The 26,515-nt window shown below is 35.4% G+C and overlaps 1 protein-coding gene across 5 annotated transcripts in view; it reads left to right on the forward strand.

Moving 5' to 3' along the window:
* ST18 (ST18 C2H2C-type zinc finger transcription factor) overlaps positions 1-26,515 on the forward strand; it is a 232,405-nt gene that overhangs the window by 146,343 nt on the left and 59,547 nt on the right. For all 5 annotated transcript variants that reach the window (XM_064653296.1, XM_064653305.1, XM_064653315.1 and 2 more), the window contains 3 exons: positions 11,965-12,071; positions 18,546-18,600; positions 20,447-20,477. In XM_064653296.1, coding sequence (XP_064509366.1) covers positions 11,965-12,071; positions 18,546-18,600; positions 20,447-20,477 — 193 coding nt within the window. The remainder of the gene's footprint in view (positions 1-11,964; positions 12,072-18,545; positions 18,601-20,446; positions 20,478-26,515) is intronic.

The following is a 26,515-nucleotide window of genomic DNA, read 5'->3' on the forward strand; positions in this document are numbered from 1 at the left end:
AGTAGTAAATTCTGCTGTAAGATAATGCTCAGCTTGATCTAATTTTGAAACAATGAATTTTGCAAAAGGGTTAGTAACTAAGTAACTATGTGTTGTCTTCAGTAGCACTTTCACAGGGGAAACTCAAAATCAGTAAAAATAATGCCCAAAATTGTGGTAATGCAAAGTTCATTATGGTATAAATTGACACCAGTTCAATAAACATAACCCTTGATAATGTTGTAACATTTATCCTGAAAAGCTTAACCAGCTCACATATAATCTCTGAGTTTTCTTCCCCAAAATCAACCCTTCAGTGGCTGTCATTAAAAAGTGTCTCCTTATATATCTCTAACTAATTCTAAATAGTGTGAGAGACTTAATAATTCTAAATAGCGTGAGAGCTTTAGCCCTAAATGTTTTGGGCTTAGTATTATTTATAGCAACAATGTTAGCATTACCACTTATTGTTATTAATGTGAATAATGTGTTACTATTTTGTGATCATTGAAGAAGTGCTACCTTCAAACAGAAAGCTCAGCATGCAGACACCCTCCAGGTCACACAGGTTACTTCCCTATTTATTCTGGGGTGATTGGAATCTATTTATCAGTTGCAATTTAGATAAAACTTTAGGAATAAAGAAGTTAAGTTTATAAGTGGGCACAATGTGGAAGACATAATGATTTTTGGCACTACATTTTTATCCTCCTTCCTCCTGAATCTCCAGTAGAGATTCCTCCCAGTAGTAGGACTATCATCAGCCCAATAAGCTCTTTAGAAAAGCTGCCTTCTAGTACTGCAGTTGCTTCTGTGTAAAGCGTGAACTCTACTTCTAGTAGAGAGCTAGTAAGTCTGGCTACTGACAGAGTTCAAGTTAAGCAGACCAAATCTCAGGAAAGGATGAAACTCATCCCAAGTCATTGGGGTTTTCTATTCACTAAGGGAAGAGGACTTTTTCCCTATTTCTTGCCTGTGGATAAAGAAGGAATAATGTTCTTGAGAACTCAGGAAACCCAAGACAAGCTAGTAACATGTGAAGACTTTGACTGGGTGAAGAATGGCCATGCTATCCCTGAGAATTTATTTTTTAACATCAGCAGTGAGTGATATACAGTGTGTTGGAAGAAGGAATAGTCTTCTGGTCAGGGGAAGAATCTGAGACGAAGTGGACATTACATAAAACAGTTTTCCCTGGCCTGACTTGAGTGATCCAAGGTTTCTTTGAATCCTTAAGCTCAATTAATGCACCTTCAGGAAATTCACTTTCACTTAAAATTACAAAACCAAGCAGGAGAATTGCTTCTAATAGAGCAATAAATAAATATCTGCCTATTAAAAGAGCGTAATCACACAGCTCACATTTTCTCTCTGCTTGGAGTGTTCAAGCTGTCAATACAGCTTGCACAACCTCAAGTGCCTGACAGACAGAGGTGGATCATTACAGTAATGTTTAAAGGAAAGTACACTACTAATTTTCCAGATGACCATTCAAGTGATCCCTTGGAATGCTATGGTGCTTTTGCTTTGGTATTTTCAAAAGGAAATTTATTGTATTTTTGAGCTGCCAGTCCTGCAAGTTTAACCTGGAGCAGGAAGCTTAAGTTTCTTCTTCCATCATCATATTAACATGACTGTATTCCTGTCTTAAATTTGTCAATTATCATTATCTCATGTGACAGCTAGCAAGGAATTCAGACTCAAATAATATCTTCATGAACAGGCCTGTTGCAGATAAAACTGCAGGTAGCTGAGCTCATTCTCACATGATGTGTACTGCGTGTTGTCCCTTTGGTGTCTGGTGAAAATTTACTTTCTCTGCTAACATCTGCAGATCTTACAACAAGGAAATCTGATCAGATCAGGGCAACCTCTGTACAGATATTTTCAGCATAAAATCATGCTTCGAAGACAGTGCTAACTTGGAGTTCTACACTTGGTTATATGAAACCCAAACATTTTCTGAATGTTTACCCAAACAGGACTTGAGTTTTGGAAGAGCGCTCACAATACCCATCTTTAACCATAGTCTTTGTAGCCTCCCACGAGAAAGCTGAAATAACCACTAGTGATTAACTGTAGGTTCTCACTAGCTGTGCCCTTACTTTATTGAAAAAAAATGGAATTTAGGTGTGAATCGCTTCCCTGTTACCCCCAAAGTTTTATATAGTCCATAAAGAGGACATATGAAAATGATGTCTGAGGATCATTCTTGATCTTATATGGCTATAAAGAATACATCCTGTTTACCCCAGCCAGAAGATGATGTGTTCTATTTGCTTGCTATTGAATTACCTGCTAGAATTACGTAGAAACATTAGCAGGTTACCGAAAGTCTTAAATCATTGCCTCATTAGAGTTTGCCATAAAAAATAGTACAAACTCTTTCCTTAAGTGTATTATTTTTTCTGCTATTATCCTTTATACTGCTTAAACCCATATTTTATTAAGAAGTTTTCTATGTCCTAGACTAGCAAGCTATAAATAAACATCCTCACTCAACAATCAGGTAAGACAAGCAAGATGGCTACGGGAACCTAACCTTCCTTATATAAACTATTATGCAATATTGCAAAAAACCCCGTTTTCATTAGCTTTCGTGTCCTTAGATTTCTACCCCTGTTGGCTAATTTAGTAACCTAGAGAACATGGTGATGGTCTTAAAAATACTACTGTTTCCATGAAAAGAGACATGGGAATGGAAGGAGTTTTAAGTATTTTTTTTAAATTGCTTTGCAAATTCTTTGCACAACAAACCTCGCCAATATGTAAACAGGGCTCTAGCTACTGTGTTTGTCCACAGCTAGAGCTACAGATGAACACAGTGTAGTTGTGTGATGACAGGAACAGCTGACTCATTAGTAGAGAGCAGTGAAAGGTAATTAACCCTGGGAAAAGTACAGCTGCCATACGAGCTGTTCCTTTCTGTAGGATCTGATTAGAAATTAGTGTTAAACCACTGATTCTTTTAAAAAAATGTCATTGATAATTCACTTTCTCTCTCAGGTGTAGCCCCTGAAGGGGGCCTAGGATAGAACTAGTGTACAAAAGGTCTTCTATCTAAAAAGATCTTTTTTCAGAGAAGTGCCCACCTGTTTGGCTGCTTCTGGACTTTTCTTAACCATGGATATTGTCCCAGCTTTCAGTGTTTTGAGGACACCCTCCAAGTCTATGGGTAGTGCAAAGAATGCACTGTCAAAATGATTTAAGGTATAACATTGTTGGTTGCCATAATGGAGTCTTTAGTGAGGATGATTATTTAAAAGTTACAGCTATTACTTGTTGTATCAGGACACAGTTCTGATGCAAAATGATGCAGACCTCTTCAAAATAAAACAAAAATCTGTCTCCTGGGTAGGTGAGCACAGCCTATGAAAAAAAAAAAAGGATTACAGCCTGAGCACAAAAGCCACTCATCACCCCACCCCTTTTCCTGAACACATTTTGGTGTTTGAGGTTCCAACATAAGAGACAGAACCCATGATTTAATGTGACATCCAAACAACAAGCCAGACTATTACATAGATATTCAGACACCTGATAGAGTCCTGTTTATCAAGAATGACATAACTATCACCTAAAATAATAAAATTTCATTAATGTGCAGTTGGAATTTTTAAACTGCTGTTTATTATTTACAGTTGTTACATGCAAAATTGTTTTGGATCGCCTTACTTTGTAAGATCTTCTGACCAGGACTGTATTTTTGAATACCTGTGTGACTTAACACCAAATGTATGTAAGTGCTTTCACATACAAATAACATGTATTATTGAGGTCCACGAGAGTGTTCTGGTTGTTTTCCATGCAGCCAGGCTTACAATAGGGAGTCTGAAGGGTAACTCTATATAAACTGACAAAGTTTGTAAGACATCTCTCCATAGGATGATTTTTTCATCTTGCTGTAGTCATATTTGCTGCAATAGTATTATTATTATTATTATTATATAAATACAAAGTAATATTACAAATATATGTTTCTGTAGTGTTATTTTCAACTCAGTAGTGTTTAGTGGTATCTTGGGTCATTTTCTTGCCACACGTCTAAGATGTTCACATTGAAAGAAACCTTCCTCTTTCACTTCCTTTTAAAATAAACACAGTGCTTGCTGTGTGCAATATTTGAAATTAATGTTACCACAAACATATGTATGTATATTTACACACACATAAATATATGTATATAAGCATAAATATATACATATACAATACATATACATACATACATACATACATACATATATATATATATATACACATATACATACATACATATATATATATACACCTTACTGACATTTTCAACACCGGGAGCAAAAACGATTAAAAGGAAAACAGTTAAAGATATTTTCTTAGAGAATGTTTCTCTGTATAGGAAAACAAGTGAAACAGATTTTTAAGATAAACATCAGACATGTCAAGAGTATGGTTGCCTCCAGATTGCCTACTACATTAGGACAAAAGAGAATGGAAATGTGTTTTCAATTATTTTGTCATTCACCATATATTAGTTCGTACCTATCCTCCTCAGTATTGTCCTTTTTTGTTTGTTCAAATTTAGTTTTAGTAAAAAAGCTTGCAGAGAAAGAGGAAAGGTTTTTTTCTTGGAAATCTCAAGTCATACCCTTGAAGTATCAGACTGAGTTTCAGAAGCAGTGAATGCATGACCAAGCTACTAAACTGACAAATGCATGATGATAAAAATAATATTCACTACCTTAAAGTATGGTTAGAAATGCACAAAAGCACTCTATGTAGTTATTCTCATTTAGCTGAAAGGTGAACAAACTTGATGAAGGGTACAGAATAGATTAGCGGTAGAGGCAGGAAGAGAGTTCCACAATCTCTTTTTTTCCAGATACTTGCTCAATCATGGTGACTTCTATTTATGTCTGTGACAGAAGACAGGTGTCATTTTAGGAAATAATCTTTCCCCCACTTTAGAATCATAAAAAGCTCTGAGAAGAGTATTTAAACCACCATTTCTGGTGCTGCTGACCTCTCAACGTAACTTTGAACAAACTAAACACACTTTTCCTTGCTCCACTTACCTGACCCAAACATATGATGAGTGAAACCTTTCAAAAAAGAAGTCTGTCCTGGGGAACACTGGGTTGGTATCTGACAGTTATTAGTCAATTTTTTGGATAGTCTTCACTACTTTGATTTTCGAGGTGGTATTTTTTGTACTTGGGTTGTTTTTTTCCTGTGCTCTTCAGCATGTTACTAAGATCTTCAGGGCAGTGCAGTACTGCAAGCAAGCCCCATTATCTCTAGCAGTTAGGGTCATTACAAGTCTTTTAAATGGTGGCAGACTGTACTTCACATGGCACTCTTGAAGTTAATGAACGTATGTGATTTGCATGTTGAGGGAAGGCACACTTCTTCCCTTTGTGTGACTTTCCCTTTCTTGGGACATGTTTGTCATGCTTAATGAAGAGAGCCTTGTTGTTCAGAAAGGGCAAGATGAATGCATAGGATAACAGAATGGCAGTTATATTTCTTTTCACAAAAAAAGTTTGTAATTTTAGGTTTATTGTTTCTTTTGACTCCATGTCACAAAATTCAATGAGCTAATTAGCCATGGGTTTTGTCTAGCACAAGTATTGTGATGTCCTAATTTTAACTATTAATTCATTAAAAAAAAAATATGTCTGGAACAGTCAGAAATCACAGAGAAGGAATACAGTAACCTAGATAAGGCTGTAAGTATTTGAGAAGTGACCACTTTTCGAACCTAATCAGCTTCAGTACATCAATAGAAATTCAGTGCAACCATAACAGCACCCCCACAAAATTGCCCTTCAAACCCATCAATTCCTAACTAGCTTGCTGAAAGTAAATCACAGTACAAAGACTAATAATGGTGGCTAAACAGCAGGTATGTAGCAACATCAGAGCCAGACCAGGATTTTCCTTATACTGAAGGAAGCTGTAACAGAGTAATTAAAGCAACACAATTTCTCTGTTCTTAGTTTTACTGATCTGTGTGCTCAGGCATCTCCCGCTGGCCTCAATCCTGCAACTACTGAGCATCCCTTCGATGAGCAGAGCATGGTCATCGCTTGTTGAGGTCAGCAGTGATCCCCCCCCAATAGTACCTCACAACAGAGATGACTCCACACAGTAAAAGTGATCCTGGCTTTCAGAGTAAACATGTTTTAAAAGGAAACGAACCCTGTGTTCCAGAGTCAATGACGCATGCTCTTTGAACTTTCTTTTAAAATTGCTCTGAAATCATAAGGTTGTTATAGTGTGGTTTTACTCAAAATAATGCATATCATTGTAACACAAGCCTTGAAGTTAAGTGGCTACTTTAATGAAACATAGTTACCATAGTTACCAGAAGGAGAACAGAGAATAACTTTTAGTTCTTTTGAAGCTATGAATTACTTTAAAAAAGAGGAAAAGGAATAAACAAGCATGCAAAAGTTTATTATGCAGTGTTTCATGCCTGATCAACTCTAAAAAAGGCAAACTCTCCCTAGACCAGGGCATTAACATTTTCCAGCTGAAATCTCTAATTGCCCATCAACAAACACAGAAATTACTTTTCAACTCCCTACTATGTCTGTTTTCATGTTTCCCCCCCATTTTTTCTCCTGAAGAAGCAGATTTTTCAAAAGTTCTGCTTTCAGCAGTTTGTTAATAACTGTCATTTTACATCACCTATGCTGCTCTACAGTACTGTTCTAAAGGCAATAATATATTGCTTAGCACTACTCATGAAATCTGTGGTCTAGCTCTATTATTCATTATAAACACTATCTTAAAACTGATGAGAGGGAAACGAGAATTTATCATAGTGAAGATGTCTTCTAGGACGAGCTTCATTGTTTTTCAGTTTAGCATTGAGATGTGCTCTATCCCTGAAGTGTTAATGGAGGTCACTGCTGTTGCTCTACTTTGCTATGTCAAAGCAAAAGAGTTCCTGCACAGTTGACTACTGAGAAACAAAATGTTCTTTCCAGTATATCACCTTCAGCTTGTGAGCCTCTAGAGCAGCAGTGATTAACAGGACTTTTGCAAAGTTTCTGTGTAGTTACAAGGACAGCTTCAATCTTCTGTCATTTTTTTGCATTAGCTATGATTATGCTTTTACCACCAAAATGCATTTATTTTAAAGGTAACAATACAGACTCAGAGAATAGCTTATGTTTCATCTATATTTATCAGCACTCACTGTACATTTGTGTCTTCATTACCAGGAAATATTAAGGGACATTGTGCCATCTATTCCTGTTTACAGTTTATTATGCAGAGATAGGAAACACTTAGCATGTAAAATGAATGTAGAAATTATTCCTGGATAGAAACACGGACATTTCCCACTCGTTGGCTCTTTCTCCTCCATCACCGGATCAGAGTGTAATTGTCAGTAATCAGGCCTGCTTGCTGCTGATAAAACCACTCTGAATGCTAGCAGCCTTCTTTGTGTGATGACTCAATTATTCCAGAAGTGCCTCATCAAATCTGCCCCATCAGCTGGGCTAATAAATAAGGAGAAGAAACTGGCCCCCCAAAGCAAATTATAAATCCATTTGCATTAACCATTTCGCTGGTCCATGATCTAGGCAGAAATAAGCATGGCAGATTGCGTTAAGCTTATTTGAATATGTTTATAATGTTTACAGCTTGCAACCTTTTTTCTTTTTTTTCACAAGGTGTTGGAATTATCGGTCATGAGTAGCATCTAAATGCAGTTATGTTAATTACAGCAAAGCCTCCGGCTTCTTTGAGGGATAGTTTGTTGCTTAAATCAGGTGAAAGTTAAACTCTTCTGCTAGGTGAAATATGATCTTGCACATGTCACTGGAATTACTGCTCTGTTTAAAAAAAAGGATGAGTGGAAGTGAAGTTCTTTTTACGGGTTCTAGAAGGACAACTGCTTGTATTACCAGCCTGTCTCACACTGCTAATGTGACCTCTATTTATTGCAGGGAAGAAGTAAATAAAATGAAGTTTAGCCTTATAGCTGGGAAAGAAGATGCAATAGTTGAAACAGTAATAATTCTGTTTCCAGTATACTCTGCACTGAATAAAACAAGTGCAAAGAAAAGTACCCTGCCCCAAGGAAACTCCTTTCCGAAGCTCAAATTACAAAAAATATGTTTCCAAGCAGAGTCCTTCAGATTTCCAAGGCTGTCCATGCAGTGAGGCTGTAGGACAAATGAAATTCGTTTACTCATGTGTTGAATGTTATATATGCACTCCAAGATCTCACTGAGGTTTATGCAGAACTTCAGGGGATAAAGATCTGACTGCAGTAAGGAGCTAAATATATTTTTATATACTGTAATGGTATTTTTTGCTTTCACATTTTTTTTCTCGTTTACTAAATATGTTGCATTACTTTGTCTCGAGAAAGAGAAATCACTGTCACTGTAGAAACACAAGAAATGTTTAGGGATCATAATGGTGAGCTCATTGAACTTTGTTTCCTTTGCTATTACTTGTATTCTGAGTTAACAAATCACAAACTGCTGTAATTTTTAATTTCCATATTTGCAATATATCAACTAGTGATGTGGTAAATGAGAGAAAATCAAATCAATCTGTTGGAAAATGAATGTATTATGCTCAAAAAAGCTTTTGGGGTCTCTTACAGATGTAGTACAACTTTGAGTATTGAAATTCTGACAGAGAAAACAATTTCAGACTTCAGTTGAAATAATTTGTGGCTGTACAATATGTCTTTTCTCATAATTAAATTGTCAGGAACTCTAGTAATCTGACCTGAATGAGTGGACTTTTACCCATAGACAATGGGTCAACAAAAAAGGTTGTTTGAAGGGATTTGTCACACACATCTGATGTTGAGGATCAGGACCTAAACTGTGATTCACATCAGTATCCTAGTATGACTCATGGATCTCAGTAGGATGGCACTTCAGAGTCAGTACAAAATCATGTTGCACTGGAAATGGCTATAAACCAAAGAATGAATTGCAAAGGTTCCAGGTGACTTAACTGAACAATTACATTGACAAATAAAGCAACTCATACATTCTATCCTTGTGGTTTTATAAAATTTGTAATTTTAGTTGAATTGAGATGTTGGTTGAAAAGGGTGAAAGTTTTCTTTGCAGACAGGCAAGCTTCACCTTCTAGAATAAAAAATATGGTTCAGACAGATAGGAAGTTGAAATATAAGAATAATTTGCTGTCTTTAATTCCATTTGAATTCTTTACTAAAAAAGACAAATTAGTTAATACAATTTATGAATAGATTGGGCCAAATGAAGATACATGTGGACTCATGTGGACCCCACCAAAGAACCTCGACTAACAAATAAGTAAGTTAGCTCTACCTGATTTCCATCAACAATGATCTTATCATCTAAGTCACCAGTAACCTAGTTAGATGTTCTTTGTGGGCTCTTGAGGCTGAGATATTATTTTTTTCCGGTTGGCATTGCACACTTTTATGTGCACTTGCAATAGCTCAAAATTTGGCCCATGGTCAATATTATAATTCATAAAACTTAATAAAATAAAGAGTTTCTCAATAACTTTAGTGTTAGACCTTGATCATTCTTTGAAATCAGCACTAACCTTGTTTGCTACCTGAGCTATCGGATCCCAACACTTATATTTGAAATGTAACTTTCCTTTTGTAGTGTGGACAGGTGTGACACATAGTTTATATTCTATTAGGGGTTTGTCACATCCCATGACACAGAATAATCCTACACACACTGTTTATAGCATGACAGATACATGACATTGTATTAGACTTTTTATGAAACACCATACCTTCAAATGTGGGTACTCAGCCATGAATCAGCTGCATGACAGCCAGCACCCTGTTATGTGAAAGAAATAAAAAATAGCACATTTAAACTTACAAACCAGTAACTTCTGTTGTGATTAAACACAGCAGAGGGGTCCAGGTTTTGCACTTTATATTAAGTCTTGCTTTTGTCCTACTATAACACTTTCTGCCTCACAAAGTTATCTGATGGTGTCGCATGCAAGGCAGATGGGAGTAAAATAGAAAATGGCACTGTTGCATGTAGTTTTTCAGTAAAATTTTAAAACCTGCTCTCCAGACTTGACCCAGCCCTAACTCCTTTTCAGTGTACTGGTTTATTTTGTAAAGTTAAACGTGAAAAGTTTTGTATATTTTTTTCTTGTCCTTTGTGCACTTTTCCAAGTGGATCTCAGCTGTGCTGTCTTAACTCTCGGTCCCTTAGGATGAGAGAGACAGCAGATGGGGTTGGGGCAGAGGGCTGATACTTCTGACAGCAAACGGCCTGGTTGCTGAGTGGAAGCTGTGAGCGTCAGGAAGCTTCTTTTCCCCAGAGAACCAACTAACCACTGAAGAAAGTTGAAAATGAGCCCTTTGAGAAACGCTATTAAAAGTAGTAAAAAATTGCAATTGTGCAGATGATGTGCTGCTGTGTGGTTATTCGGATGCTAATGAGTTTGACATTAGGGAACTCAAAGGGTTTACAGCTACTCCCTTATGTGATTTAGTTCTTTATTGGCAATCTTAAAGAAAATAAATGAAAAATATATTGTTAATAAATACTTAAAATGATAGAATTTTAGACAAAAATCTGGTAAGTTTTAGGCTTTAGAAAGAGCTTTGCTCACCATTGTAGTTTTCTCAGAGATCTTTTGTTTTAGGTTAGTGTCTTTTGAACAAAGAGGAAGAGGCAGGTAGAAGGCTTTGAGACTCCTCTTGTTTTTTTCATGAATGTTGAAATAGAATAACAGAAAAAGAGGCCTTTGAGGATAAACAGCACCTCTTTCCAGCAACATATTGGCTAGAAAAGTGCTTAAAAAATCTTAACGGTATTGGGATGTTTTGTTCTAGGTTTTCTCCCTTCTTTGTCATCTTAAATCTGTTGTCTATTTCACTATTTGATAAAAGCTTATTTATTTTAAGTAAAAATTATCAATGGGATGTAACTAATATCTACTGGGACATGAGCAAAAATTAGTCATTCAATAAACTCTAGCTTCCCTGAGAATCTGTTTAGAATGAGCCTTTCCAATTTCAGAAATGTAACATTACGAAATATCATCAGATATCATTAAATGAACAGTTAAAGTTCCAAAAATTTATCTGCAAACTTTGTCATGTTTGGAATAAGTTCAATGAATAGATCTATTTTACAAAATACAGTGGATAATATGTGAAACAGAGCTCTGAAATTGCAAGTGATAGCAAAATTTTTATGTTTTGATCACTAGTGCCAGCAGTTATGCCAAAATGAAACTTGTTTTTAATAACTTCTCATCATCAGATGCTCCCAGGTTGCAAGTGCCTGCAACTTTAAATGTTAGAAAGGTTTGGGTATTCAGTATTTCTGAATACAAGGATCTCAGTATTGTGCACTCAGATGTAAACTTCTGCAGCTCTACTTCCTTCACTGGTACTGTTGATTTAGCATAAGGCCCCTCACAGAAAAGAATAAAAATTGAGCATGGAGAAACGTCAAGAATTTCCTTCGGTTGGCGTATGCTGAGAACACTATCAGCCTGCCAAACTTTTAACTCCAATATTCAAAATCAGAAAAAATAAAACTGAGGGATTTTCTTCCGTTTTTAAAATATTTCAGAATGCTTCTCATTTGTTTTACATCATGTACTGAACCATACTACTTCATCAAAGAGGTTCCGATGCAATTAAAACATTTGACTAAGGATTGCTACATATAGAAACTGTGGATTTTTACCCACTGAAGAAGAAAAACTTTCCTTAGAGAAGATCTATTTCATAAGTTATTGAAATGGGCATTAACAATATAAAGAAAATATCATAAGGAAAGAAAAAATGTTATTCTTTATGCCTTTCAGAATCATAACTTATGCCTCTATAGCCTATCTTTGTGAAACCTCAGAAGAAAATATTGCACCTGGATTATTTACCCATTTGATTTAAAGAGTGTCTTGTTTCATCTATATTTTATTTAGTATAGCTGGGTTTTGGTTTTCTTTAGTTGTTTTGTCTGTTGTTGGTTTTCTTTTTTCCAGAGAATGAATTTGAAGGTTTTCTGTTAAACCAGTCAAGGCATCTTGGGCTGAGTGACGAATTTGGTCCTTTGGAATCTGCACATATTTTCACCTGGAAACACACAAAGGTGGGATAATTTATTCAGAAAAATGAATTCGAATAGAATACTATGTGGTTTCGTGTGTAATGTCTTATGCACTAAGACTACTTTTCTCACATAACATCTGCTGTTTCAAGAACAGTGGTCTTCAACAGTCAAGTACAGTAATATTGAAAAGATGAAAATGTTTGTAAATATGTAGAAATTCTAATTTTTAAGTTTGCAAATTACACTCTGTTAGCCTTACATACTGTCAGGAACACAACTATCTTTGAATCTATATGACTTCTGGAGGGAGAATATACTTGATAATGCACTGCTTAAATTTAATCTTTGATGGAAAGCTTATTTGTGATTTTTTTTTTTTTAAATATGTAATGTTTATTTTTTTTTAAACCATATATCAGTTGGGTGGGCAAACACTTAAGCGTATTTAAAAAGATCCCAAGGCATCAAAGTATTTTTTTCTGAATATTGACACTTTCTTCCTTTTAAAAAATTATATTTAATATATAGTAACCCGGGAAATAGTGAAAAGACATTGAACTACATCAAAAATAATAATCTGGGGGAAAAAAAGCCTCCAGAAACAAGCCTGTATTGAGATGCATTTCAGCGTAGTTTGCTATATAATTTTTCTCTGAATTTAAAAAAGCTAGCTGTTGCCCCTTGATTTCATAAAGCTATGACTCTGCCCTCTAAAGCCTTGGTAAAGAAGACTAATAGAAATACTTGGCACACGTTGATTACCTAAGGGAATAATAGAACTATTTGCTGTAGTCGTTTGGCAAAAGGACATAAACATATGGCTTTGGTTTATATTCAGCACTGCCAGTTGTGCAAAGTTGCATGGATGAAGTATACAACAGCAGTGACAACTCAGAAATCAGAAGCGAGAATCAAAATAAATCATCCTCCTTACAAAGCTATTCAAGCTTGCCTCTGATTTAAGGCTTATTTTATCACTGCGTGTTTTCAAGTAGTGGCTTCAACATAAAAAAATCTACTTCTCAAAAATGTCTTCACCATTAAATCACACTATAAAATGCCAAACTGTTGATGATTTATGTGTGTTATAAACATGCTTTAAAGTCTTCATTCAATAGATGTACTTATTTTAATTCCTGAGAAATTAATACAGCTGAACCAATTATTTCCATGACATTCAACTTTTTCCTGGAGGAATCAGGCATACCACTGGGCAAACTAAAGCAAAATATTCAATTCAAATTTTCTTTCTGGCCATGAATATGTTATTAAAAAAAAGAAAAAAGAAGAGCAAGAAACTTTAACCACACTGAAAGCAATGTTACTAAAAATTTTGTCTTTGGATTTTGGGTTATTTTTACTGCCAGTAATCAAAATTTCCAAGCTTTGTCTAGAAGTTACTATATGTGTTCTTTGCATTTCTTTCTCTTACCATACTTCTCACTGTCAATCTGTAATTAATACTTCATATTAAACAAATTAACGTAGACTAAGAGAAAGATGCAGTCAGCACACATATACACCAATAGCCAAACAGTGATCTATACTTCTGGGCAGTCTATAGGAAATCTTGCTTTCAGATTTATTAATATTTTTCTTTATGAAATTATTCTCTTTTCATGCACTAGAATCTTAAATGAGGTATTGAAAAGAAACATTAAAGTATGAGTACCAAAACCACTGAAAAGCTTGCTCTGAGTATATTATTTATTGTAGGGAGAAGAACACAGAATGTCATGTCTCTGTGGAGCACAGTACAGCACAGTCCTGTTTGTAGTGTTTAGCAGTGTCTGACTTCAAATTTGAAGTTTGTGGCTTGTATATGAGACTTGAGAATGGATTTATGTGCTTTAAAAATCATCAGGGTTTGGTTGTTTTCTGGCTGAGTTCACTAGGCTAGTGACAGTGGGCTAGAGACTTTTGTCTCTATACAAACTCCAGTAGTTCGCAATTTAAGGTAGTAGAGAAAAACTATTCTTTTTCCAAACTTCTCAAAATCAGATAAAGTTTGTCATAGAGAAATTGTTTGCCAAATTTTGTTTTGAAAATCAGACGTAACTTCTAGTTGGAAAATCACAATGCAATGTTAAAGCTTATACTCTAGATAGTGATTTCTTTTCCTCTAGCTGGTTATGCAAAAGGAAAGAGATTGACACTTCAGTAGTGTGAAACCCACCCCAGGAAAGTCAGGTTTATGTGAAGATTACAATGGAAATTACAAAGTGCATAGTTCTTACATTAGCTCTTTCCAGGAGATGCATTTCACTTTTACCTACATCAGCAACACTGGCTTCCCTGTGTCATAGTTTATTTCACTGTAGTGTGCTGTAAACTATCTTACCAAGATAGTAGTATCAAATTAGTTTCTGAAATCCAAATTTAAAAATGTGCAAATAAACTGAAATAGTTGCTACTGTTATTATTATTGTTATTATTATTGTCATTATTGTAATTTATTGCCCATGCCCTTTTTCAGCTGTTAGTCATTTTCTTGTATCCTATTATAACATCAGTACATGCACATGTGCGGAGACAGACTCTAGGCAGACAAAAAACCAAACTCAGAGCCAAATCCTGATTCTCTCACTCAGGGAAGTATTTCCAGGTGGTGCTCTCGAGTCCGTTATCTACAGTGGGATGGTACAAATAGAAGAAGCAACATTTAGTTTTTGCAGCCAGCAACTCTGAATTAGTTTCCTCACAAAGTACGATTGCTGCTATTCCACCAGTAAGTTGATGGAGAGGAACGCAAATACCCTGTAGGAGTCAAATAACAAATTACTACAGTTTCAGCCAGCAGAATTTGTGGTACTGTGACTCCAATCAGTTTTCTGTGATCTAGTTATTGACTTCCTCTGAAGTCTCAACCAATATTGAAGGAAAAGTAGAGGGAGGATCAGACTGAAATTCACAAAGCCAGACAGAGAGCATTCATAAACCTAGGGAGATTTGTTGCAACATGGTTTCAGAAAATAATTCAACAACCACATCCTCAGTAAATTCTGAGATCACAGAAATAGAGTGTAACTGAAGCAGCATTTATTTCTTAGCCTACTTCCTTAACTATTTGGAATGGCATGGCTGCTACCTCTATATCATTGTGTTTCTCATTGTCTATCTCCCACTAATTCCTTTAGAGTCCATTAGCTAGCTTCAAGTAATTTTGAAAGGAAAATGTTTAGATGAGCTTTAAATCCATCAAATCAGAGAATCTAGGTATAAGACACAAAGATTAAGTGGACTTAAATCCACTATTCACTTGCCATTATTTTTGTGGAGCTTGCCCTTAAAAAAATATGGGACTATAACTCCCAGTAAAATTTTCCTGGCAAATACTTTATTATTCCTATGGTCTTGATGGCTAAAAAAATTAGTAGTGAAACACTGTGTGAGGATTTTGTGCAGACATGACCATTTTATTTACCTCTTATGGATTCTTCTCTCAAGACAACAAACATATCCAGTGGGAGGGAGAGCTGAGATCCCCCAGCTTTGACAGCAAGAAGCACCTTCCAGTATCCATCCAACCTTTACAGCAAATAACAGTAACAATATATGTCTCAACACCTTCATAACAATTACTTCTAAAAATTGGATAGAATTTCTCAGAATTTCATTCTTGTGTTGTTACATGGGTGATTTGAAAGTTTGAATGCTTCTTGCTGACCATCCTTGGCTGTAATTTGAAGTAAAATTATTACTATGTAGATAAAAAATGGAAATTAAATACTTCATTCACTTTTTATCAGTATCAGGCAATCTCTGAAAGAGTTACCAAACCCCAAAGATGTTGTATTTAAATTTTGAGCAAGAGAGTTCAGTTACTTTTGTGTATTTTTCAAGTTAATGTATGGAACTTTTTTGTAAGTTAAAGTGGTTTTTATGCAACACAGACATGATGATTATTTTGATATATGTATGCATCAGAATAAAGTGTCCTATAAATTTTAGGTTTGAGTTGATAAAAACATCTCTCATAGTTTGAAACTTTTACAAGGAAAGAAAATGAATTGAAAAATCACCTGCATTGATTTTATCATTGTTTTTCACTCTTTGTATGTCTTTTAAATATTCATCACAATGCAACCTGCTGTTTAGACCAAAGTAACTGCTGTTCAGTAGAAGCAGTGGACACTTTTTGTTTCATAATTAAAAGAGCAGCAGTGTGATTGGTGTGGTATTTATTATGAAATGATGACAAAGGAGTACCAGTGGTTTTAATAGTTTTAGCTTACCGGAGCTGTTGTTAATTTTGTCTGTAGAGTTGCAGGTGAAATAATGCACAGTGGATAAATAGTCTATATTGGTTTAACTGAACATAATATATAGTGTGTTCTGGAGTTGTTTGTCTCAATAGACTATAGTAATCAAAAGTAATGAACCTATTATGTGCAGGACCTTGGAGAGCATAGAATGGCAGTAAAAGTGTGGCACATAAAAGGTTTATTAAAGGAAATTAAAGTCCATCATTGCCACACCTGCTCCCCTATTATAAGTCTATGGCAGGTCAGTGCCTTCAATCACAACTCAGCATCAGAGAACAGAGCCATGTTTCCCATTACCATTGCAGTCACATTGTGAAAACTCGTTCTCCATGTTTTGAGGATAGTAACAAGTAAAGACTGCCATCAGCCCTACTACATAAACACAAGACCCTCATGTTCCTTCCCTGCTAATGATCAATATCAGATGTAAATTTAAACAGAGAAAAGATATCACTGTCTGGCTTTGATGATTTCCATCAATTTATACTTTCATTTCAGATATCATTAACGTGTGTTCTAGAATTAGACTTCTTTGAGTCCATGAATACCCTTTTGAAATGGTTGTGTTCTCTCCTGCTAATAGGTATTTTGATTCCAATAGCTGTTTATAATGTTCAAACCTATATAAAAACAAACAAAAAAAAGACTTCAGGAAATTAGAAAAAATACTTTTTATTCCCTAGAAAGGCTGACTTTACTCTTTTTGTTTCTCAGGTCAATTTTGTCATATTCTGTAATGTTCTTTCTAATAAGACCTTCAAAACATCTCAGTTATTTGAGTCATATAAAGCTAAAAATAAAGCATACTCAAATCTCCAAACTCTATAAATGGAAAAAGGCACAAACAGATCTTCTTGCATCTTCCCTCAGTTCAGTTCACCTGATCCTCAGAAAGCAAGAGTGAAATAACAGACAGGATCTTCTGTTGACATTGGTATTTATCTTGGAGCCTTTTGCAGGGATGCCAGAAAACTTCTGGTATCCACATCTACCTGTCACCCAACACAGATTTATAAATCATATGCTGGTGTCTGCAAATGGATCTGCAGAGGTTCATGGGAGTTGCTTTGTCTAGAGTATACTTGATCACTGCCGTTATACAAACAGGGAAACTGAGATTCAAAGCGAAGACAGGTAGTAAGATTCCCTCAGAGACTGAATAAAAAGAATTCCAGAGTTCCTAATATTTTGCCTAGACAAACATTCCTGATTTGAGAGTCTTCCTTACATAAAAATTAAGTGTTACTTATAGAAAGAAGAGTTTGCCTCCCTGGACATGATCAAAATTGCACTGTTGTACAATCTGCTATATGTCACTGCAGTTCTCCACACCATAACATGAAATCTTAATCCCTTTGAATTTCAGGGGTTTGCAATAAAATCCATGGATTGAAAGCCTGCCCCTACAATTATGTGTCTGGGACACATCCAAGACCAGAAGGTGCATATTTCCAGTGCTGGTTTAGATGTAGCCAAAAGTGTCGTGAGAACAGCTGATCTTGAAAGGACTCTCTTATTTCAGTTAGAAATCTTATGACAACAGCTGAGTTTGGGGGGGGGGAGGGGGGGCATCTGAGCTTTTAAATTTTGGGGGGGTTTGGGTTTTGGTTTTTCTTTGGTTTTTCTTTTTTTAATGTGAAATACAAGCCTGGGCACTACATACTCACAAAAACTCATATAAATCCGTACCTCACTGTCTCTAAGCAAAACTTAAAGAAGTAGTTGATTAAGTGGTGAGGTATTTCAAAGCTGCAAGTGTGTAATTATGCACTGTCTAGCAAGAAGCTTTCACATTTTAAGGATGAAGTTGTCAGAAATGCAGGTTCCAACACAGCTATATAGCTGTGCCTCAGTTACAACAAAAATGTAGAGTTCCTGTAGGCACTGCTGCTTTCTGGGACCTTTTCTTTCAGGAGGTGGATGCTGAAAGCAGCACTCATGAAGCATTACTCTTTTTAACCTTATGCCTTCAGCTAGCACCTGTAGACCTTGTCATTAAACCTTACAGAGTCACTCATAGCCATCACTTTATTAAACAAATCTGTATCATTAAAGGTCTCTCCTAGGTATTTACTAGATATTCACAGATGGCTTTTTGTCTCTTTGACAAGATTAATAAGGCATGATTATTCTTTTTTTCTATTACTGTCTAGCCTTTGGAAATGTAAAAAAAAAATAATAAAAATGGAGTATCTTTTTTTCTCAATGGCAAAAGGTATGAATTAAAGACCTTGTGTTAATATTACAGATGGATGCAGATGGGGAAAATAAAAAGCTGCGCACACGCTCAAAAGGAACCAAGGGTGAGTTAGCAAGCATGCTCCATGACCCTGTGCCCAGAACACCATGAAATATGATAGTTCCTGTGCACAGTCCCTAATGTGCAGTAAGAGAGTGTGTAGCTTCCTTAAGGCTGCTTTTTTAATCAAGGCAGGACACAGACTAGTGGTATTAAGAGGCATGATGTTATTAGCTATGGTTTAAAGAAAAGCCAAAAAAACCTACCGTATGCTATTTTCTTTGAGTTATTTTTCAAAGAAAATAAAGGTTATGCTTTTTATTATGCAAAATAAAGATTCTCCATAGGGAGTAGAACTAGACCATATTGAATGGATGATTCCAAAATAATGTACCAAAACTTTGTCTCAGCCACCTGAATGTTTTTATGTCTATTACCATTAATTATCTGTAAATCAGCTACATAAATGGTCCAGAAGCATATTTACTTTAATCAAAAGGTGCAGGTGTATGTTGCAGCGGAGAATTTTGTGCTTTTCTTTTAAGCACTGGTGCTCATGTTTCATTTGCAAAGTTATGGCATAGTGTTGTTTCCCAGAAATTCCTCTCTTTTTGTAAGGAACAGATGGAAATGCAGTACTGAGAGATAAACAGGCCCTTAATGATCTCTACATCTGGAAAACATGATTGACTAGCAATACAATCCTTCCAGTAAAATAACTTTTTTTTTTTAATTCATACCGCTTTTTGTGACTCTTGATAACAAGTGAAAAATGGATATACTTAAAAATAAAGGTCTAAGTTTTGCCTGCCCTGTGAAAATTTTTGCTTATGACTATTTTCAGAGGTGGAAAGTACTCATCCTTCATTCTGATTTTAATGAGAATTCTATGCTCTCAGCATTGTGCAAAACAGACTACTTCAATTCATTGTCACAACTCAGTAGTTCTGGATTTTTAATATTGTGCCTTTAAGTTATAGTCAGAATGAAAAATTAAAGTCTAGTTTGCTTCTCTATTTTCAAATGATCAAAAACATTAAAAGTGCTAGACTTCACTTAGGAAGAGACAGAGAAAGAAGGCTGAATACCACAGACTGACTTCAGACAAGAGGATAAATAGAGAAAAAGCATTCTAAAAAACATAATCACTGTCATAGCAAAACTTCTGTAATATTCTCTGAAATTAATATAAAATTCATGTATATTTCAAAAGCACTAAACCCAAGGGAATAACTCACTGAATAGGGAAGTTATTCACACCTCAGCTTTAGTGTATGTCTTCTCAGTTGGTCAGGCTTGTGAGTTAAAATAGTTTGGCTGGCTTAACAAACATTGATTGTATTTACCCTTTCACTCAAAAAGCTAATAACACAATTTTAAAACTCATGGATTTTCTCTCTATATATTTTACACTCATGTAGGGTATAGCAATTAATATATAAGAATATTTTTCCAGAAATAGAAACAAGAGAAGTTGCCTCTGCAATATGAGTAGTTCTTAGAGACACCTGTTGGCCTTGTCAATAGGCTGTATATCACTTTGTGGATAGGTATTGTAAGCACCAGCCTTCGGCATTCCAAAATTGAATTTATATTCTGAAAAAGCAGAGATTTGTCTTTCTATGTTCAGTAAAAGGGTCTCTTCTTTTACTTTTATTTTTTTATTATTATTTTCCTTATTGTTCCACTGAACACCATACTCCAGGTTTTATGCATTCTAAAATAACTGTGAGAATTATATGTTCAGTTAACATTTGTCACTAGTAGCTACAATCCTGTGGTTAGCATGAAATAACCACCTGTGTTTTGATAGCCACTCCTCTGTCATTACAGATAGGCAGGTGCAAGGTTGCAGAAAGCACAAGCCTGGAAGTGTGAACTAATTAATTCTTTCCTGCTTTTATTAACAGTTCAAGTGGACTCTATAGCTCAAGAGCTCAGGTAAGAACTCATGTTTATTTTTTCAGTTTTATGTTCTGATTATATTGATAAATTCATACCACTGGTATTGCTATAAAATGAAGAATCCAGCAAATGATGTATTAAGTAAAGATTTAGCACAGAACTGAAAAAGGGTACTTGATGCAGATACACTTTTTAGATATACCAAAAATTAAAGCAAAATGTTAGAGATAACTATACAAGCATAATCAAAAGTAACTGCAAGTGGGCAGAATTCAGGTATGGTGTCTTTACCTTCAGCCTGTATCAAGGATACAACAAAAGAGTTTCTGGTCAATCTTCAGATCTTTAGTCTTCTTTTTCCTGTAACATGTATTATAGTATCTCAATATCTGAATATTCTAAGAGATGCTAACACATTTTGCCAAATGGCTTTTAAAAAAATGAGCTGTAAACTACTGTAAATTCTACATGCATTAATGGCTCATTCTTCCTTAAGTTTTTTTGTTGATGTTTCGTAGTGTTTGGAAGTAGCAGATTTGCAAATTTGCATAATGTATTGTAGTACCTTCCAAACCGTAAACTACACAAGGATATTCCAGATCACAAATATTCTAATAAAATTTCAACATTACTACCTTAATCTACCAATGTGTGCCTCAAATCCTAACAACTGATCCTAGAATTTAGAACAAACTCGGGAAAGACTGACAGATTATTCAGTAACAAATCTCCAAGAAAACAAGTATTTACAGGTAGCTGCAAATTCCTAGAGTTATTAATCAAAATTACAATTCACTACAGCTACAATATAAATACTGAAAACATTTTTGCAGAAAGTTCTTCAGAGTTTTTTTTTTAAATTAACTTATTTTCCCTACACTCACTTTTCACCCACCACATGCTACTGAGCTGCTTGTTTGATCACAGCACGTATCCAAAATATGTGCTTGTGGGTTCATCCATCTAGGGAACAGAAACATCATCATGTGATTTATTTGATCAACCAAAATGCCACTACCTTTTAAGATAGGACATGAAATATTTACAGGAAGTTATTTTGCAGTCAAGACACACAATATTTTAAGGTTTTGTTTTATAATAAAACTGAGGAAATTATAAGCTTCTTATAGATATTCCATGAACAGAAGTGTAGGCTAACTTTTTGGATAAATTATTCATGGTGAGTCACTCATTCAGCTCTACTCTGAATCTCATTTTTCTGTATGGCTTCAGTTTCCTGAGATTTAGTGCTTCTCCTTTTTCCTCTCTGCATCCCTAATTTATACACCAGAAGGATGTATTAATCCGAAGAGGCAGTCGTCCAAAAATGAGGATGGTCCATGTGTTCCTAAGAGAAAAATGTTTGAAAAATAGAGGATGTACAAGTTTCTGCAACATCAGGGAAGCTGTAATTTATGTATTATCAATTGCTACAGCTTTTCCCAAGCAACTTTGTTTTTCCCTGTGAAACACATGCTGTCTTAGCAATTACTGTGTAAGAGATCACTCTGTCAGAGATGTGGACTACCTCCATAAGGAAACATACATTGGTTTAAAATAGTGAACTAAACAGCATATAAAGGCGTTGTCCAGTCCTTAACTTGGTATTTCTAATTTCTACAGTACCAAATTCCTCATGGGGTATCTCTGCAGTCAAGAGATTTTACTGGCATACCAGTCAGGTGATCAACTTCTATGAATCTATTTGTCTACAAAAAAGTAGAGGGAGAGAGGCGGGGGCTGCCTTTTGGAAACATAGCTGATGGACTGCATTCCTATTAGTCATATCCATACTAGTGTGGAAAAACCATTAAACATTCCTCAAGAATTAAAGAGTGAAATAGTCTGTTATGTTCCCTGGATACAGATATTGAAACCACTCTGTTTTCTGACCAAGGTTCTAAATGCTGTGTTGGCTGAGAAATTTAAATCCATGCTTAATTAATTTCCCCTTTTCCCCTGGCTTATCCTATCTGACAAAGCACTTTTGCACTCCTTATTGAGTTTCTGTTACGAAGTGCCTTGGGATACTTCTACATAAAAGGCACTACATAAGCTTACATGCTCATATTGTATTATTATTAATTTCATAACATTGATTGGTTCTAGAGCATTTGTTAGCCTTTTCTTATTTTGTAACTTATGTTTCACAAAAGTAGAGAATGAAATAAAAAGCAAAACAAAGAGTTTCAATCACTGATTAAATTCAATAATGCATGAAAATTTCTCTCTTCTAAATTTCAGGCATTGAAATCTTGCTTAATAGAATTAAATGCCAAAAAAGTCTCTTGGTTTCAAGAAAGCCAAGATTTCACCAAGAAAACTGGCTAATTTTGTTGTTATCATCCATCTTCTCCTGAGAAATAGGACCACCTTTCTGCATAAAAAGTATATTTTTAGAAAAACATTACCTTAAGGGGCAATCTGGGTTTTGGGGTTTGGGTTTGTTTGTTCTTTGTTTGTTTGTTTTTTTCTGCTTAATAAAATAACTAAAAATTTTCTTACACTGCAGTGCAAGGAGGAGGACAGTACTTTTCTTCAAGATACTGACCACTTATACACAACTATTTATGTGTCATAGTTGCACTGATTTCATCTAATTATATGTCTTAAGGAATCCCAGCTTTCAATATTATAAAAATAATTTTTTTATACATGAATACTGCTAACACTGCTGTGTTATTTGTTCACATTTATTAGGGTTATTTTACTGTATCTACTGCATACCCTGTAATGTTGAAGCATAATATGCTAAATGTCCTTCAAAACAGAACTCTTTCTTCTTGAAGTCTTATTTATTTAGTTATTAAGAACATGGTTCTATTTTTTATTTAGGAAAGTAGTGCTGTGGTGATTTCATTGGTAGTTAAACTACATTAAGCAAAGATGAGCCTTTTTATCACAAGCTAAACATAGCAAACAACAATATGTGGTAGAAGCGAGTGCTGGAGCCAGGAGATCTCTGTCCCATACATTCAAGTTTGAAGCTGACACCTTTTGGGCATAGAAGCTCCATTGTATCCATCTTCTGCAAGAAGCAGAATGAAGAGGTCTTCTCTTAGATGATTTAGTCATGGACCACTGAAAGGACCAGGACCTTCAGCTGTGTTCAGGATTAGAATGGAAACTAAAGGAAAGTGAAGAATATTGGAGTGATGTATTCTCATTACTGTGTTTTATTTAACAGATGGGATACAGTACAATGAACCATCTGTAGGTTATGAAGTGGCATCTGGGTCAGACCAAGGAAGAGCAAACTGGATTGATCCAAGCACAGCATTGCAAAAGCATAGATTGGTTTGGCTAAGTCCATATCTGAATAGAAAGGGTATAGTTTCTGAGTTAGATACAGGTGAAAACAAGTGTTTCTGGCTTCTGTCACTAATGATTAATGAAGACTTCACAAGATACTGGTGTTTCAAGTTGTGGAGAGTAGCCCTGCTCTTTAGTGGGAATAGTTGCACATCCCCTTACTCTCTGAAGCGTTTCATCACTTCTTCAAAAGTAAGGACAGTCACTTTTTTTATCTTGAACTATTGTTCCAGGTGGTGTGAGAGATTTTAGGTATTCAGAGAAGAACTGTTCGGTGTGAGTGTATAGAGTTATGAGTATCTACTTTAGCAGAGAGGGAAGTAATAGAGCAGAGCTGTCTGGATGTCTCCTTGTTAGAAGGAGTAACTGAATACTTCACCCTTTCCTTGCTGTCTATTGATTAGGAAGGTGAGAAGCTAGCAAAGCTACCCTGCAAGCAAAGGTACTGAAGCATTTCAGAAGGTCTGTGTTACTAAAATGTATTCCTTAACTTTATCCGTAATGTTTTAAGAGATATGTCAATATAAGTGACAGTATACAAGTATGACGGCCTACTAAAAAGCATTTTTCTAAGGGAAGTGGTTATTCCTTACTCTACAGTGTTGAATATTTTGCTGTTTTTCTTTAAGAACTAGTAAATTATATGGTTGCAATTATATCTGAACTCTGTTTCAGACAGTAGTGGAAGGGAGGTAGAGAGTTTGGTAGATAGAAGATAATTTGGCCACTCAGGAAAAGTTCGTGGCATGAAAGAATGTGCATGCCTAGCTGCATTTAGAAAGGAATGATTCATTGTTAACTCTTTTTCTGAGCTTCATAAAGCAAGCAGATTTTTAAGTACTTGTATGAAAAGGAAGCAGTAGCATGGCAGATTACTGGAGAAGGAGGTGAAAGTGATACTTAGATGATAGAAGTGGGCACATGAAACAAAATCACATGAAAAGACTCAAAGATATTTCTCAGTAAGAGCTGAGATTATGGTTGATTTGTGTAGCTATCACCTTCATAGTATTCTTCATAGAACTACCTAGAAGAGAGACAGAGACTGAAAGAGCTGTTCCTAGCCCATACCTGGAAAAACTGTCAGGTTTGTCCTTTGGTCTTGGCTTCTGTTTCCACGGGAGTTGGTCATAGACTGATTTTCTGAAAACTGCTGTGGTAAAGCACATTTGTCATAATCCTGAATAAGCACATTTGGAATAGAAACTGAGGTGGACTCTTGCACTTCCTGTTGTCTCATCTGTCTCCCACTGGCAGAGAATGTGGGACCCTCACAGTTCTTAATGTGCTTTGCTGAAACAAGTTGTGTCTCTGAACTCAAATAGACTTAGTAGTAAATGTTAAATGAAGATGGTCAATATTTACAGCTACTGCCAGACATGTCTGAGCTTCACAAAAAAATAATTTATTTTTTTTTTGCAATTGAAGATTTAGTGTTGATGGCATACACTCCCATCTCTCCTCCTCGGTGTTCCTCATGATGGTAACTGGCTGGGGCAGACTTGTGCCACTTTGGCATTTAAATACTTTTCCATGACATGTTAGATTAGGCATTTCACCTGAGTCAAAGATCTGTATCATGCTGTTTCCACTGAAAATTGATCTTCAGTTAAACAATGGGCATTAATCTTAAGAGTACCTATTCTCAAGGTCTCTTAAAAGAATGAGTTAAGAGTATCTACTGCTTGCTCTTTAGCTTGGAAAAGGAACTTCCTTCCCTAGCCATTGTGGAAATAGAAATGGTTATGGGGCTTTGAAAATATTAACCCATGCCTCTTACTCCATGGTTTCTGGTATAAGCAAGTCTGTCATATTGTCATGAATCACACTTTCTTAAATTCCCATTAAATCTTGTTCATTTACTATTATTTTCTGACAATGCTGTTAAGTTTTTGAGAAACTTTTTCTGGTGTGCTAGTCATTATTACTTTCCTCAAAGAATCTGCTAAAATCTATGTTTTTTGCTAAGGAAAAGTGATTTTGTAGTTGATGTTCAGTAAAAAACATTGAACATTCAAGCATAAGCAAACACCGAACAATCACTATGCCTTTCTTTGAATGTAAGGTAACAAGAACCTCCACACTGTTTCAAGAAATGATAACATATATTTTGGATGACCACAAATAACGGCTTTTAACATTTTGCAGGTTACCCTGAGGTTGACAAGGTATTTTCCTATGTTTTAAAGTAGAACAAGCCACAGTATTATTTGACACAAGTATTTAGTGAACTGTTCTGAATAACCACTAAGATGTTTGAAATAAGAACTGTATCTCATAATCCTTCTGAGACAACTGAGGTTGAAGTTGTTAATTATGATGCATAATTTGCTTGTTTCCTGTACACGTTCAGACCTTTTGATCTATGTACTATGACCTCTGCCTTTTCTGGATTTATTTATTGCCTGGATTTATTTAGAACATTTAAAGGTTGTGTTTTGTGTACAGATTTCCATTTTAGTTTAGCTTTAGAGGATACTTTATGTGCATTTGCTTAATAGGTGACTTTTATACCTCTTTTCAACAAGTGCATTAGATACATTTCTAGCATATCGTAGGCCTCTTTTGATGTTCATTTCTAGCAACCACCAGCGGTCTCAGTGTCTCTTTTCTCTTTGCTATTACATTTGATTGTGGTTTTACATTTTTTCTACTTAAAGACTCCATTTAATATTTAAAAAAATTATTATTATTTCCTTTCAATATATGTTTTTCTGTAAGAATTTTATACTATATGTCAAATCCACATCACTCTGTTGTGG

Source organism: Pseudopipra pipra, chromosome 1 (assembly GCF_036250125.1).
Source record: "Pseudopipra pipra isolate bDixPip1 chromosome 1, bDixPip1.hap1, whole genome shotgun sequence".
NCBI lineage: Eukaryota > Metazoa > Chordata > Aves > Passeriformes > Pipridae > Pseudopipra > Pseudopipra pipra.